At 47.4% G+C, this 16,777-nt stretch overlaps 1 protein-coding gene across 1 annotated transcript; it reads right to left on the reverse strand.

Moving 5' to 3' along the window:
* Positions 1-14,699: 14,699 nt before the first annotated feature.
* LOC129656083 (brain acid soluble protein 1) lies at positions 14,700-16,270 on the reverse strand. The gene has a single exon (XM_055586866.1). It carries the CDS (start codon positions 16,073-16,075, stop codon positions 15,392-15,394), a length of 684 nt encoding a protein of 227 aa, XP_055442841.1. The 5' UTR covers positions 16,076-16,270; the 3' UTR covers positions 14,700-15,391.
* Positions 16,271-16,777: the final 507 nt, after the last annotated feature.

Raw genomic sequence — 16,777 nt, forward strand, 5'->3', positions numbered from 1 at the left:
CCCCTTCTCCTCCTGCCCCTAATCCTTCCCAGCATCAAAGTCTTTTCCAATGAGTCAAGTCTTCACATGAGGTGGCCAAAGTACTGGAGTTTCAGCTTTAGCATCATTCCTTCCAAAGAACAAGGGCTGCTGCTGCCACTGCTGCTAAGTCACTTCAGTTGTATCCGACTCTGTGTGACCCCATAGACGGCAGCCCACCAGGCTCCCCCGTCCCTGGGATTCTCCAGACAAGAACACTGGAGTGGGTTGCTATTTCCTTCTCCAATACATGAAGTGAAAAGTGAAAGTGAAGTCGCTCAGTCATGTCCAACTCTTAGCGACCCCATGGACTGCAGCCCACCAGGCTCCTCCGTCCATGGGATTTTCCAGGCAAGAGTACTGGAGTGGGGTGCCATTGCCTTCTCCAAAGAACAAGGGCACTAATTCCCTAATGGGGGACTCACCCTCATGACCTCCTTTAAATCTAATCACTTCCCAAAGGTTCCATCTCAAATACCATCACAGTGGAAATTTTAGGACTTTAACATAAAAATTTAGGGGAGATACAAACATTCAGTCCATAGCAGTGGCCATATTGGTATTTCTGGGATGTATTCTACATCCAGAGAGCATGCACTTTACGGGTAACTGCTCCCTCAGTAGACTCACAGTGTAGTTAAGCAGGGCAAGTGAGATCCTGGGGTGCTTCTTGTTCCTGCATTTGGCTTGGGTTAAGTAAAGCCACTGGCTTTGGAAAACAGTCAGGCAGGACTGGGAGTCACCCTGCTAAGAGTTAAGTATATTCTCATGAAGAGCCCCTCCCCCTCAGGCATCTCTGGTAGGTGGTCCAGACCCTGAGGCAGGGCTGTTGTAACCACCAGGTTCCTGGGACAACATTGCCCCGTTACCAGAAAGGACACTGCTCTGGAGGGAGGGGCTCTGGGTCTGAGTGTGGCTGCATCTCTGACTCCATCGTGCTCAGTCACTCAGTCCTGTCCAACTTTGTGACCCCCAAGTACTGTATTAATAGCCCTCCAGGATCCTCCGTCCATGAGATTCTCCAGACAAGAGGATTGGAGTGGGTTGCCATTTCCTCCTCCAGGAGATCTTTCCAACCCAGGAATTGAGCCCGAGTCTCCTGCATCTCCTGTGTTGCAGGTGGATTCTTTACCACTGAGCCTCCTGGGAAACCATGACTCCATCACCTCTCCCTTAACACCTGGGGCTGTATTTGCTCTGGGGCCCATCCAGCTCCTGTGTTCTGAGATTCCCAGGCCTGAGGTTGGAGGCCTGCAGCTGTGCAGGGAGTCCTGTAAGCAGACCCAGGGCAGGGCTGGGGCCAGCCACCCATTCTGTGCTCGAGACGACAAAGAGAAGGTGCAGCCTGAGCAGAGGGGGCAGTGGAGGGAATGCCTTGTCATTTGATCCACAGCTGATCAAGCCTTTGAAAACTCGCTCCGAGGACATGTCCGTGAAGGACGTCACTGAGGTGGGGGAAGAATGTGGCCTGTTGTCTGGGCCCAGGATACAAAGGCCTATCTGTGTGCACGTGGGCACCCCCGATCCAGGCTGGATCAGCTGCTCTTGTTTCCTCCTTCACCATCACAATACAACTACAGAGCTACAGTCTGCCCTTCTACCCCCCACCCCAGGAGGGCCAGGCAATGGGATTTCTGCCCACTGGGTGCCTGCTGAGCACAGCCAGGGACACCAGCCTCCCGGCCCAGTTGGCTCCTGGCAAGTCTAGAATTTCAACAGCCTGCTTCACCCTGCCCTCATTTACTGCCCTCTCCCGTCTTCTCTTTCTCTCACCCTCCCCAGCACACGTGTGAGTGGCAGATCTAGAGCGATCTGGACCCAACTGATCGCCAGGGAGCCAAGCCTAGACGCTTGAGAGAAAACCAGCTGGGCAGCAGCCAGCCATAGCACTGGGGAATGCTTTCCTTGGGCAGCAGAGTAGCAGCTGCCCTGGTCCCCATCCCTGAGCCCTAGCAAACTAGACTGAGAGCATTCTCTCTCAGACACAGCCCCCTGGCAATGCCCAGTGAAGAGCTGGTGTAGCTTCAGCCAAAAGCCTGGAATGTGAACATGAGTTCCAATTCTGGTTTGCACCAGCATAGGCAAGGCCCTTAACCCCTATGAGTTTTAATTTCCTCATTTATATAGAATGAGGACCATAGTTCTTATCCCATGGGCTGTTGAGAACATTCCATGGGTATCAAGAAGTGCTTAGCATGGAGTGGACATACTCATGAGCACTCACACACCCCACACTCAACATCATGCATTTGCTCCATATGTATCAAGTATCTTGTATCAGTGGTAAAGAATCCCTCTGCCAACACAGGAAACTCTGGTTTGATCCCTGAGTCAGGAAGATCCCCTGGAGAAGGAAATGGCAACCCACTCCAGTATTTTTACCTGGGAAATCCCATGTACAGGGGAACCTGGTGGGCTACAGTTCATGGGATCACAAAAGAGTTGGACACAGCTTGGTGACCAAACAACAAGAAAATGTGTCAGACACTGTGCTAGACAATTAGAGAACTAAAGAGAAAAAATCTCTGTCCTGGTAAGAACGCAATTTCTTATGGGGGGAGAACAGACAAGAAACAATAAGGAAAATAATTAAGGAAAGTCTGCAGTTTACTAGGTGACAAGGGAGATGGGGAACGAACAGAGGGGAATAAGGAATCAGAAGGTATGGATGGAGAGAAGGTTTCTGTTTTTAGTAAGGTGGTGAGGAAAAGCCATGCTGAGAAGGCTATGTTTATGTAAAGACTTGAAGGACGTGAGGAAGGAAACCAGGCAGATTTCTGGAGAAAGAACGTTCCAGGCAGAGAGGACAGCTTTGCAAGGCCCCTGAGGTAGAGGGGCACCTGTGAATCTGCAGAGCAGAAGGAGGCTGGTTGCGCTAGGGAGAGAGTAACAAGAGGCAAGCGTTCAGGCGGACAGTTGTGTGAGCCTCTGTGTTCGTTTTTGAGGGTCGCCATGCCAAAGTACCACAAGCTGAGTGGCTTCATCAACAGAAAGGTATCTAGTTCTGGAAGCCGGAAGCCTGAGAGGTAGGGGTCAGGGAGCCAAGCCCCCTCTGAAGGAGCCAGAGAAGGATGAGCCAGGCCACCCTCCTGGCTTCTGGTGGTTCCCTGGCTTGTGGTAGCATCACTCCCCTCTTCTCGCAGCTTTCTCCTTGTTCACACATTTGTGTCCGGATGCCCTCTTTCCATAATGACTTCATTTTAACTTGATGACCTCTAGAAAGACCGTGTCTCCAAATCAGACCACATTCTGAGGTCTTGGGGGCTAGGACTTCAACACATCTTTAAAAAAAATTATACTTGCTTGTTTCACTGCATCAGGTCTTAGTTGCGGCTCACAGGATCTTTGATCTTTACCGCAGCATGCGGTATTGTCAAATCGCAGCCCATGAGATCTAGTTTCCTGACCAGGGATCAAACCCAGGCCCCCTGCAGTAGAAGCATGGAGTCTTATCCACTGGACCACCAGAAAGTCCCGACATATCCTTTTTGAGAGACACACATATTACCAGTACCAGCCTTTCAGCCCACTGTAATGACCTTAGCTCTTTCCTCTGAGTGATTGAAGGCCATTTGAGGGTCGTAAGTGAAGAAGGCAGGACACGCTGTGACTCACATGTTACAGGGATGACCAGTTTCTCCAGGGATTTTTTTTCTCTTTCTCTCTGTCTCATGTATAGCAGGCTGACTGCCCCATGTCCCTCCTGCCTCGTAATCCTGGCTGCTTCTTCCACCCCCATCACAGGTTGAAGCCCTCCCAGCCCAAGTTCACCGGGTGCATATCTAGGAAGCAGCGCCCGGGAGGCACCTGGCCCCTCCTGGGGGCATCCTCCTTGCCCCTTTGCCACCTGGCCATTTCCCACCACAGGGGTTCCTGAGGCTCTGTTAGTCCGTCAGCCGAGGAAAACCCCCAAGGGGGCTATAGTGCAGTGGGGAAATGTCTGAACTATTCACTAAGTACAATTTCTCCTCCAGAGCAGAGAACAATCCCCAAGAAGGGGATTGGGCTAGTCTGCACCCCTTCTGCTCACCTCACTGTGCTGGGGTCCCCTCTCTCCTCCTGGGCTGAGGCCTTGAGTCCACCCCTCTTCCCAAGCACTGAGTGACTGACCTCACACGGGACGCAACATTCATCTTCACAGGGTGGAGCCTGCAGTTGGGGAGCTTGAACACACACACACACACACACACACACTGATATCCTCAGAAGGAACGAGAACCCTCAGGGAAAATACACTCACAGAAGGAAGAGATGCCTTTCCCTTACTGCCGTATGATCAGCAAGTCCTTTATGGTCCACAGTGGAGCTGGCACTTCACACAAGCCAGGCTATCCCTGTCAGGGAGAATCACAGGCATTTGCCTAGAAGACACACAGATTGCATGTCGCACCTCCTTCTGTGAGAGGAACAGAGTTTCCTAGGCTGTATTGTTGCTGGCAACAGAGGAGAGCCAGTGGCCCTTGTGTTGGGGGCACCAGCCTGCACCTCTACCTAGAGTTGCTCTGGTTGTTTTTATCCACCTTCCTTCTTCCCACCTCACCTTTCAAGTTATACTCTTTGGCCTATTAATGAGTCCCTCCTTGTTCTTCTGAGTGAGTTTCTGGAGGCGACCCTGTCTTTTTCCCTCTGAGGTTGACTCGTCCTGTCGGGCTGCCAGCTCCTGAGGATGGAGCCTCTGAGAGCAAGGCAGGAAAGCAGAGCCCAGCCCCAGGTTGGAGGCACCCCCAGGCCCACCCATTGCCCCTGGGGCTTCAGTCAACTGGACTTGAGGGTGGGGAAGGAAGGTGTGGGACCAGTCAAGTTTCCTGCTTTATTTTCCCAGATCTCATTTAGTGGTTTTGGGAAAGGGGTATCTTTCAAGATTCTGAATTCATCCATTCAGGTGATACGATTCTTCTCATCATTCTAAAGGCTGGTCCCAGGACTCTGAAACACCCCTTTACTGTCCCCCCAGGGATCTGTTGCCAGTGCTCTCCTACCACTAGGTACCCCTTCCAGCTCAAGTGCTCAGGGCCATATCAGAAAACAACACCATAGGGTCAAGCCACACAGGCCTTCTGAAATCATGGTCTGTTTTTCTGACTTTGCAGTATCCATCGAGTGGCTGTTTCAGGGGTGTTCCGGGCCACTGTATTAGTCAGGTCCTCTGAGAAGCAGACGGAAAGATGGGATTAAGTTGCAAGGATTATAGAAGGGATTGGAGTAAAGGATCGTACAAGGATTGTAGTAGCCTTTGTGAAATAAATAGATGGGAAGTCAGAAAGGCTGGAGGGCCATCAGACTCTGCATGCCTGACCCCCACTGAAGGAGAGAGAGAAAGAAGATTGAGTGGGAAAGTCCTAGACAACACTACAGTCTAAGGATATTTCAGCGAAGCCATCATTGAGTACTCAGGCCAAGGTTGGCTTTCAGAGGAGTCTGGGTGCCCCAGGATTGGGTCTCCCTTGTGGGTACTCAATGTGCTCAGTCGCTGCAGGGAATAGCCCATGGGATCTGGTACAGATGTAGCTGGGTTTTTTTAAAAATATTTATTTTTATTTGTTTATTTGACTGCACTGGGTCTTAGTTGCAGCATGCAGGATCCTTAGTTGCATCGTGTGGGATCTAATTCCCTGACCAGGGATCGAACCTGGGACCCCTGTGTTGGGAGTGTGGAGTCTTAGCTACTGGACCACCAGGGAAGTTCAGCTGTTGATTTCAAACTGGGACTCTTGGCTAATTATGCTTTTGTAGTTGGAAGTCTGCAAGCTACATTCTTAGGGCCATAGACATAGCCTCTTCAGATCATTGCATGGCCCTGACTCTTTGGAAATGGCCAGGTCCCTCCCAGGAGTGTCACGTGAGGTGTGTTTGAGTATCAAACTCAGAGGTTTCACAGAGACCAAACACACAGCACAGATGACTCTCAAAGGGCAGCCCATTGACCATTCACAGCAGAATCATCAGGAATGTTTAAGGCACAGATCTCTGGACTCCACTCCGACCTACCCAAACGCATCTCTGAGGGGTGACTTAGGAGTTGGCATTTAACCAACAACACATGCCAACACATACATGTGATTCTTGTGCCTTCTAAATTTTGAAAATCACTCCTGATGCGAAAAACTCAAACTTTGTGTACCAGTGCTGAATTGAATTTGGAGATAGAGTTTGGGGGGTGGTAGAAAAGAATAGCTTTGTTACTTTGCCAGGTAAAGGGGGACACAGCAGGCTCTTGCCCTTGAAAACTCTGTGTCCCACCCAGGAGGATTTGGTAAGGAGTTTTATAGCAATGGTTCAAGGGCTGGGTTGCTGATAAGATTAGGGTGTGTGCAGGGCCTGTACTTCTTTAATCTGATTTCAGGTAATCTCTTGATGAACTGCTCTTCAGTTCAGTTCAGTTGCTCAGTTGTGTCCAACTCTTTGTGGCCCCATGAACCACAGCACACCAGGCCTCCCTGTCCATCACCAACTCCTGGAGTTTATCCAAACCCATGTCCATTGAGTCAGTGATGCTATCCAACCATCTCATCTTCTGTTGTCCCCTTCTCCTCCTGCCCCCAATCCCTCCCAGCATCAGGGTCTTTTCAAATGACTCAGCTCTTTGCACCAGGTGGCCAAAGAATTGGAGTTTCAGCATCAACATCAGTCCTTCCAATGAACACCCAGGACTGATCTCCTTTAGGATGGACTGGTTGGATCACCTTGTAGTCCAAGGGACTCTCAAGAGTCTTCTCCAACACCACAGTTCAAAAGCATCAATTCTTCAGCACTTAGCTTTCTTTATGGACCAACTCTCACATCCATACATGACCACAGGAAAAACCATAGCCTTGACTAGACGGACCTTTGTGGACAAAGTAATGTCTCTGCTTTTTAATATGCTGTCTAGGTTGGTCATAACTTTCCTTCCAAGGAGTAAGCATCTTAATTTCATGGCTGTAATCACCATCTGCAGTGATTGTGGAGCCCCCAAAATAAAGTCAGCCACTGTTTCCCCATCTATTTGCCATGAAGTGATGGGACCGGATGCCATGATATTTTCTGAATGTTGAGCTTTAAGCCAACTTTTTCACTCTCCTCTTTCACTTTCATCAAGAGGCTCTTTAGTTCTTCTTCACTTTCTGTCATAAGGGTGGTGCCATCTGCATATCTGAAGTTATTGATATTTCTCCCGGCAATCTTGATTCCAGCTTGTGCTTCTTCCAGCCCAGTATTTCTCATGATGTACTCCATATATAAGTTAAATAAGCAGGGTGACAATATACAGCCTTGATGTACTCCTTTTCCTATTTGGAACCAGTCTGTTGTTCCATGTCCAGTTCTAACTGTTGCTTCCTGACCTGCATATAGGTTTCTCAAGAGGCAGGTCAGGTGGTCTGGTATTCCCATCTCTTACAGAATTTTCCACAGTTTATTGTGATCCACACGGTCAAAGGCTCTGGCATAGTCAATAAAGCAGAGATAGATGTTTTTCTGGAAAAATCTGGTCTCGGACAGTCTTCTCTGAGCTCTTCCATTTATTGGGGGTTTTAGTTCTGCCTGCAATGCAGAAGACCTGGATTTGATCCCCGGGTCAAGAAGATCCCTTGGAGAAGGGAATGGTTATCTACTCCAGTACTCTTGCCTGGGAAATCCAAAGGACAGAGGAGCCTAGTGGGCTACAGTCCATGGGGTTGCAAAGAATGACTAACACTTTCACATTCACTTTAGTGCTATAAAGAGCTCAAAAGATATTGTTATGATATATCCCTTGAGTTAGAATCAATACCTTGCCCCAAAACTAGCATTTCATGGCTGCTCCTCCCTTGTCTCTGTATCCCCTCCCTTCCTTGATTAGCAGCTGTTTGAATCTGCCCTTTGGGACTCAGGAAAGGTCATGGAGGCTGGAGTCTGTTCCCTACAAACAAGGAACAGGGGACAGGGAAAGGCTTCCATGCCCAGGAGCCCCACAGGGTCCTGCTTGATTTCACTTCCTTACACCATGAGTAGGTGACTGACTCCAGGTCCCCCATTTCTTGGTCAGTTCCAATTTTAAATGCTGAGCATTAATTCTCTGAGAATGCACCTATGTACCAGAACTCGTGTCCCAGTGTTTGGGTTAGAAGCAATGCATAAGGACCACAGACTTCTGAGCTGACAGGAGCTCTGGGAGCCCTGTGTTTCTGGCCTAGCCAAGCACATATACCTGTACATTACCTTTCCCCAAACATCATACCAGGTATAGGATTTCTTTGGGCCTCCAATCTTAGGAATTTCAGTTTCTTGCTTTCTGTCTCTACATATTGCATAGCACTACCTCTTTTCAATCCTGGGATAGTCTTCTCACTACAAGGATTTTGGGATTCAAAATCTCCCAGCAGATATCTTCTCCTAATTTCTCTGTGGGAAGGTGTGCTTTTTATCCTTCCATTTATCACTCTTAACACACACTGACTGCCAGGGTCCATGGGCTGGGCTTCCATGAGCTTTTCCCACCTGTCACCTGCCCTTCTTTTCTTCCATCAGCACCAGCTAGTTACTTAAGCCTCAGAGATTTCCTATCTTATCTATGCTTTATCTGCAGCACTCTTGAAGGGTCAAAGTGCATCCTGCAGCCCCACTCCTTGCTGCTGTGAGCACCTGGGAACACTTAGGCCTCTGTTATTTCGTTATCTCTACCCTCTTCATCCTTAGACATCCTTTCTTGCCTTTGAGATCATTCAGCCCATTTGCTTGACCCTGCCCTGTTTCCAGCTTAACCCAACCCACTCATTCTTGGGGGATGAGTGGATTCCCTGGTGGCTCAGATCCCTGGTTTGGGAAAATCCCCTGGGTCAGGAAGGAAATGGCAACCCACTCCAGTATTCTTGCCTGGAGAATCCCACGGACAGAGGAACCTGGGGTCGCCAAGAGTTGGACACGACTGAGCAACTTCACTTTCACTTTCAAGGTGGTGGCTCAGTTGGGTAAAGAATTCGCCTGCAGTGCAGGAGATGCAGGAGACATGGGTTCGATCCCTGGATTCGATCCCTGGGTTCGATCCTACAAGAGGAGGAAATGGCTACCACTCCAGTATTCTTGCCTAGAGAATCCCAAGAACAGAGGAACCTGGAGGACTACAGTCCATGGGGTCACAAAGAGTCGGACACAGCTGAGCACTCATCACTCACAATCTCTAAAAACCAGTCCAATAATACCCCGTGCTAGTGACACTACTGAAAATCCGATCACATTGTGGCTGTGGTAGGTACTGTTATAATTTCTTAGAAATATACTTTGGCAATACACATGAAGTATGAAGAGATCACACCCTTTATACACTTTGATTTTGTTTATATCCTTTGATTTGGCGATCTAACTTTTGGGAATTCAGCTAAAGAAAATAAACCTCAATACGAAAATACTTCACATAAAGGAAAATGTACAACACAGACATTTATAATATGGAAGAATTGAAAATAATAACTCATATTTATTAAGTACTTATTATGTACTACTGTCTGCCTGCTAAGTCACTTCAGACATGTCTGACTCTGTGCAACCCTATGGACTGTAGCCCTCCAGACTCCTCTTTCCATAGGATTCTCCAGGCAAGAATACTGGAGTGGGTTGCCATGCCTTCCTCCAGGGGATCTTCCCCACCTACGGACTGAACCCTGTTCTCCTGAACTGCAGGCAAATTCTTTACTGTCTGAGCTACCAGGAAAGCCCTATTTTGTTCTAGGCACCATTAAATTCTTTATATTTATTATTTTTTCAAATCTTCACCACATCTCTATAATATAGGAACAATTATGATCTGGTAAGAACTACAACTACCTCCTTATAACTTCTGTAATTTCCTCCAGATACCTAGTAAATGAGAGGTGTTCTATAGTTTGGACTGCTGGCCCGAGGCTGCCCTGCAGCTAGGGTCATTGCCTTGCCTTTGGACACAGTCATTTACTGCTCCTCCTTCTTCTCAGTAATTAGAATACAAGAGAGTAAGTGTCATTGCATAGCCAATTAATTATATAAATCACTACTAAACAAGTTCTCCCTCTCCTCCTTATAAAATTGGATTTATGAATCCGACAAGACTTAAATGAATTGGCTTAACTTCAATAAATGTGGAGAGGGAGCATCATTTTAGATCTAGCTGCTCATTTAAACCGTTAAGGTCTTCTGGATCCTTATCCAGAAGTATAATTTAGTATAATAACTCTCTCAGATTTTGTTTTTTAACTACAGATCCTCTGACATATGCTCTAAGTCTTCATTCCAGATGTTGATTAGCTTAGGGCCAGGAGGGCAGTGCCTAGAGACCCTCTCTACGTTAGGATAATTATGCCAAAACTCATCTGCTCCTATCTTTTAAAAGAAACTTAAATTACTTATAAACTCCTTATATATAAAGCCACAAACTGAGCTTTTATCAGCCATCTATTAGCTCCAAAACATGATCTGAGTGCTGGGTTGGTTTTTTGGCAAACCCTCTATTTCCTCACCTTGAATAACAGTGATCATTCCCACATCATAGCATTGGAGAATAGGTGACCGTGCCTCCCACAATACTTGGCAGGTAGATGACTCTCAATACACATTCATTCAAGCCATCTTCTCCTCTTCCTTCATTCAATCAACAGGTTGGTCTGTATGGTGATTTCTGGCTTTGAGTTATTCAGTAACATTTTTTTGGGGGTAGGGTATGCTGTAGTCCATGGGGTCGTGAAAAGTCGGACACGACTGAGCGACTTCACTTTCACTTTTCACTTTCATGCATTGGAGAAGGAAATGGCAACCCACTCCAGTACTCTTGCCTGGAGAATCCCAGGGACCGGGGAGCCTGGTGGGCTGCCGTCTATGGGGTCGCACAGAGTTGGACACGACTGAAGCAACTTAGCAGCAGCAACAGGGATAGGAAAATGATCTTTATTACTGTATGTACTTCAAAGGCAAGGAGTGTTTTACAGTTCAAGTTAATAGTGCTTTTTAGGAGTAATTACTACCCATGGGGACTTAAAACATGCTAAAATCACAATCTCTTTGGTAGTTACACTTTTCGGAAAAAAGGAGTGGGTCCTTTCCTAAAGGAAGATGCTGTTGTACTCATGTAGGTAAATTCTTCTTCCAGTGGTCCTCCTCCTTTCTTTTCTTTTTGCCACTGACACCCTTGACTTGTCATGCTTATTGTGGGTAGGGTATCGAGCTGCCCTTGAAGTGGTTAGAGGGACAGGGACAAAGCAGAATCCCTAGAGACGGTGTCCTAAGGGGATGCCAGAATCACTAATTTATTCAACAAAAACTTTGGAAATCTAGACACTCTTCTTTGTCTTAGGGATCTATCCGTGAACAAGACCAAACGTACCCCTTCACTCATTAGGAGCCTACCTTCTAGTGGGGAGAGCCTGACAACAAACACATGATAAAGAGGACAGTTTCAGAGGCTCAAAAAAAATGTCATGAAGAGGGGAAATGAGGCTTTGATGGATTAAACATTAATAACATGCCCAAGGTCATGCATTGCTGCTGCTAAGTTGCTTCAGTCGTGTCCGACTCTGTGCGACCCCATAGACGGCAGCCCACCAGGCTCCCCTGTCCCTGGGATTCTCCAGGCAAGAACACTGGAGTGGGTTGCCATTTCTTTCTCCAATGCATGAAAGTGAAAAGTGAAAGTGAAGTCGCTCAGTCGTGTCTGACTCTTCAGCGACCCCATGGACTGCAGCCCACAGGCTCCTCCGTCCATGGGATTTTCCAGGCAAGAGTACTGGAGTGGGGTACCATTGCCTTCTCCGAGGTCATGCATTAGTAGAGGACAAAGCCAGGATGCAACATCATCCCTGCCCCAAAATTCATGTTTCCTGACACTCTGCTCCCCAGGCTGACTTGCATAACTAGTCCTCCCATCACAACTGAATGAGGATTAGAGCTCACCTCTGTATAGCATTTTATCCTCTTCCAAACTATTTCCAGCATGTCACCTCATTTCACCTTGGGACATTATTATTTCCAGCTTCTCCTCCGAGGCCTGCCATGAATGCAGAGGAGAATGGCAGAAACAGATCCTCCAGCAGTTGAGCCAGTTAAACTTCCTGCAAATATAGAATAGTGAAATTCCCATGATGTGGAGGACCACGAAAAGCGTTGAGTTGGCCATGTGTAGAGTAAACTGTGGTGGGCTGGAATTTAAATAGGAAAAGACCTTTCCTTTCTCTTCTTGTGACTTGCAGAAATTAGATCTTATGCAGTCTCCTCAATGTTGAACAAAGGTGCAAATGGGAAGCTCGGGTGTTCTCAGGTACTGTGGGAACAGGAGGCAATGGCAGCCACACTCTGGTTTTCCCCACATTTCCAGGGAATTATCCCTTGGGCTCAACAGAACAGTGCTTATTCCTTCAAGCTCCTGGTCTTAGCAATTAAAGTCAGCACGTGACTGTTCTCAAGGCACATTGACATACTTGATCTTGTTTGATGCTCCCATGCACCCCACTGAGTGGGTTCTAATATTCTTCTTAATTACAGATGAGGAAACTGAGGGCCAGGGAAAGGAGGGCAACTGACTCAATGTGTTCCTGTGGGTTTGCAGGGGAGGTGGGCTTTAAGTCTTCTAATGTAAGGTCTCCTTGCTCCATGGTTTCAGCCACTTGCTTTGGTGAAGTCTTTGGAAGGAACTCTTTCTAAAATGTATTACAGGGGCTTCCCTGGTGGTCCAGTGGTTAGGAATCCACTTTGCAATGCAGGGGACACAGGTTTAATCCCTGCTCAGGGAACTAAGATCCTATGTACCATAGAGCAACGAAGGTCTATGCACCACAACCACTGAGCTTGTGCCCTAGAGCCTGTGCTCCGCAACAGGAGAAGCCGGAGTGCTGCCCAAAGACCCAGTATGGCCAAGTAAATACATAGATAATGTGTTACATACTTGCCTGCCTTTTGAAGCAGAGGATGCTCAGAGTAGGAGTATGTGCTGTGGTGTAACATTTTCTTGATGAACAAAGTTACCTTGGTGAACCCATGCCTTTCTGTTCCACCCAGCAGTATGCCTGTGGTATCAGTCTTTCTTACTCTGCCTTTCTATTTCGCTGGGCCTGCTCATTGCAGTCCTTGTTTTCTCTTTGTTCTTTGAAGCTTCCAGTCAGAAGTCAAGGTTTTTACAAATTGTTGTAAATAAATCCAACACAAGTATAAGTTGATACAACCCTTCTGAGGGGCAATTACACAATGAATTAAAGAAACTTAAAATGTTCGTAAGTTTCGGTCCTTTCTTGGCATGTATCCGAAGAAAATATTCAGGAATGTGTAAAAATATTTCTGTACAAGATTATCTATCATTTTGCTGTTGTGCAGTCACCAGGTCATGTCCGACTCTTTGCGACCCCATGAACTGCAGCACACCAGGCTTCCCTGTCCTTCACTATCTCCGTGAGTTTGCTCAAATTCATGTCCATTAAGTCGGTGATGCCATCCAAGTATCCTATCCTCTGTTGCCTTGTTCTCCTCCTGCCTTCGATCTTTCCCTGCATCAGGGTCTTTTCCAGTGTTCTTTGCATCATGTGGCCATAGAACTGGAGCTTCAGCATCAGTCCTTCCAGTGAATATTCAGGGTTGATTTCCTTTAGGATTGCCTGGTTTGATCACCTTGCAGTCCAGGGGACTCTCAAGAGTCTTCTTATCATGACATCATTTATTAATTTACAAAATGAAATTTGTCAATAGAAGGAACAATTGGGTATTGATTAAATAAAATATATTAAGTCCATGTGATAGAATATTACACATACAAGCCATTGAAATTGCAAAAAATTATCTCATGGCATTATGATGTATTCATAATAAGTTTAATTCAGTTCAGTTGCTCAGTCATGTCCAACTCTTTGCCACCCTATGGACTGCAGCACACCAGGCTTCCCTGTCCATCACCAACTCCCGGAGCTTGCTCAAACCCATGTCCATCGAGTAGGTCATGCCATCCAACCATCTCATCCTCTGTTGTCTCCTTCTCCTCCTGCCTTCAATCTTTCCCAGCATCAGGGTCTTTTCCAATGAGTTAGTTCCTCACATCAGATGGCCAAAGTACTGGAGCTTCAGCTTCAGCATCAGTTCTTCCAATGAATATTCAGGGTTGATTTCCTTTAGGATGGACTGGTTTGATCTCTTTACACAATATGCTAAGCAGGTTATAAAACAACATGTACAGAATGGTGACAATCTTAAAAAAAGTAATAAACATAAACAGAAAAACAGCAGGAGGTTACATAGCAACATTTCCCAGGAGTTACTTCTGGGTGTAGGCTATAGATGGTTTTTATCTTTCGGTATGATTTTCTTATTTTCTTCATTGAACATGCGTTGTTTTTATTCTTTTACTTTTTGACTTTTTTTTGTTTTGGCCTTGCTGTGTCGCATGTGGGATCTTAGTTCCCCTCACCCCCCCAGAGATTAAACCCTTGCCCCTGCAGCGGAAGTGCAGAATCTTAGAGCAAGTGTTTTTATTTTTTTTATTTTTATTTTTTTTTTCATTTTAATTGTTTAACTTTATTACTGTTGCACCATTTATACAATTACATATAATTTCAATGCATCCATTGTACATTTTTTTTGTGTGTGTTTTTTTTTGTTTTTTAATTTTTATGTTTTTCCATTTTCCAATGAGTGGTGTGTTGGTGTCTGTGACACAGAATGGAAGAGAAAACTGGAACTGCAATGAACGCAGACTTTTTTATTTTTTTTTTTCATTTCCACTGACCAATAAACAGAACTACAGGTGCACCCAACCACGGACATGCATTAACTCGTCATGAGAAATCTAGGGAGGCTAAGTAGGATGAGAGAATGTTTGTTATTCCCAAAAAGACCAGGGGAGGAAAAATGGAGTATTGGCATCAAGATACATGTGGACAGGCTACGGTGGGCTGTCTGAAAGTTGGCATTCATCCACAACATTAAAAAAATATCAAAATAAGAAAGGCTGTAAATGAAAAAGAAAACACAGAAAATACTGCTTTCATAAACATCTGATTGCCTTGGCACAGCCCTGCGGGCAGAATCAAACGCATCACTCCCCACCCCCCGCCCCTTGCAGAAAGACAAGATGTTCAGATCTTAGTGGCAGGAGCGCATGTGGACAGCAGTTCAGGTACAAAAGATGTACTGCACTTTCAGACATTGATCTTGAAAATCCAGGGCTGATTGGTAGAGTTGACTGAAGGTATATTAGATATTTCCCCACAAAAATACTATTTGGATTCTCCCCACCCCCTCCCTCCCTTTGATGGGACCACATCCTTATTCTTGGGCAATACATATGATTACTTCCGATTTGAGACAAGTTAGTATAGGAGAGAGAGAGACAGAGAGAGAGAGAGAGAGACAAGAGAGACAGGTCGTCGTTAAGCTGTATTCTTTTTTTTTTCTTTCCATAGGCTGTCCTTTGTTACTCTTTCACTGCTACGGTTTGATCGGAATTAGCTGCCGGGGTCTCGGCAGGTTTGACCTCGTCTGCGGGGGCTGCGGGGGCCTGAGCCTTGGGCGTGGAACTCGGCGCTTCCGTGGCTGCCGGCGTCTCCTTGGAGGATGGGGCAGCCTCAGTGCTGCTGGGTTTTGAGTCTGAAGCTGGGGCCCCGTCACTTTTCGTCTCCTGCGCGGCAGGAGCAGCGGGAGCCTCAGTCTTTGTGGGGTCCCCTCCCTCCTTGCTCTTGTCATCCTTGGTGGGGGCCGCGGGCTCTGCTGCCTCAGCCTCCGAAGCTTTGGGGGCGTCGCCTCCAGCGGAGGGGCCTGAGGCAGCCACCGGCTCCTGCTCAGCATCTTTGGAGGGCTCTGGCTTGCCCTCGGCCCCCTCCGTCGGCTCAGGCTCTGCCTTCGGGGCATCTTCCTTGGCCGCCTCGGCATCTTTCTCGCCTTCCTTGTCTTCGGGCTTGGTGGTGTCCTGGGCATCCTTCTCCGGCTTCTCCTCTTTGCCCTCCTTCACCTCTGGGGTCTCGGCAGCAGCCTGGGTCTCATTCTCCTTTGGGGTTCCCTCCTCTTCTGTCCCAGCTCCTTCAGCCTTCTTGTCTTTGTCCTTGGCCTTCTCATCATTCACATTGTACCCCTTCTTCTTCTTGCTCAGTTTGCCTCCCATCTTGGAGTTCGGGTCTGGGTGCCTGTGGCCGCCCCGAGGTGAACGCGGTGCCGCGGAGGGGCCCGGGTCGCTGGGCGTCGTCCGGCCGGGTGCCTGGCCGCTGGGCGGGAGGCTCTCTCCCCGGCTCGACGGCGGGGAGCCCGGAGCGAGGAGCGAGCTGTCGCGCTGCTGCCGCCGCCGCCCTCGCCGCTGCCGCTACTCAGAGCAAGTGTTTTTAAAACAAAACACTTATATATGATTTCTGCCTGGAATATTAGCTACATGTTAAATATCCAGGGAGGCTCTGAGTTAGGGCCAGGCTTGTGGATATGACGTTAGATACGAATATGATTTCACGAGGCAGAGAAAATATTTCTGCTGATTTCTGAGTCATGGACTGTGTCCTGAAGATTTCAGGAAAGCTATTATGGAAAAAGAAATACTCTATTCCTTAAGTATTTTCATTTTACTGTGGAGAAGAGATCCCATCAAAGTATAAGACAAAAGGGAAAAAGGAGGGCAGGCGTACATGTCTGTGTGAGTCCGGCAGTGATGAGGCAAGTTGCTGCCTGCAGGCAGCTGGGCCTTGAAGAGCAGTCAAAAAGCCAAGAGGAGATGGGAAGGGGTGAGAAGGCTGCCTGGCTGGAAAGAGGTGATTCCTTCAGCTTCTCTCCTAGATACCCAAGCCGCCTGCTGTAACTCTGCTCAGACCAGCGCACCCCG

Source organism: Bubalus kerabau, chromosome 6 (genome assembly GCF_029407905.1).
Source record: "Bubalus kerabau isolate K-KA32 ecotype Philippines breed swamp buffalo chromosome 6, PCC_UOA_SB_1v2, whole genome shotgun sequence".
Classification (NCBI taxonomy): domain Eukaryota; kingdom Metazoa; phylum Chordata; class Mammalia; order Artiodactyla; family Bovidae; genus Bubalus; species Bubalus kerabau.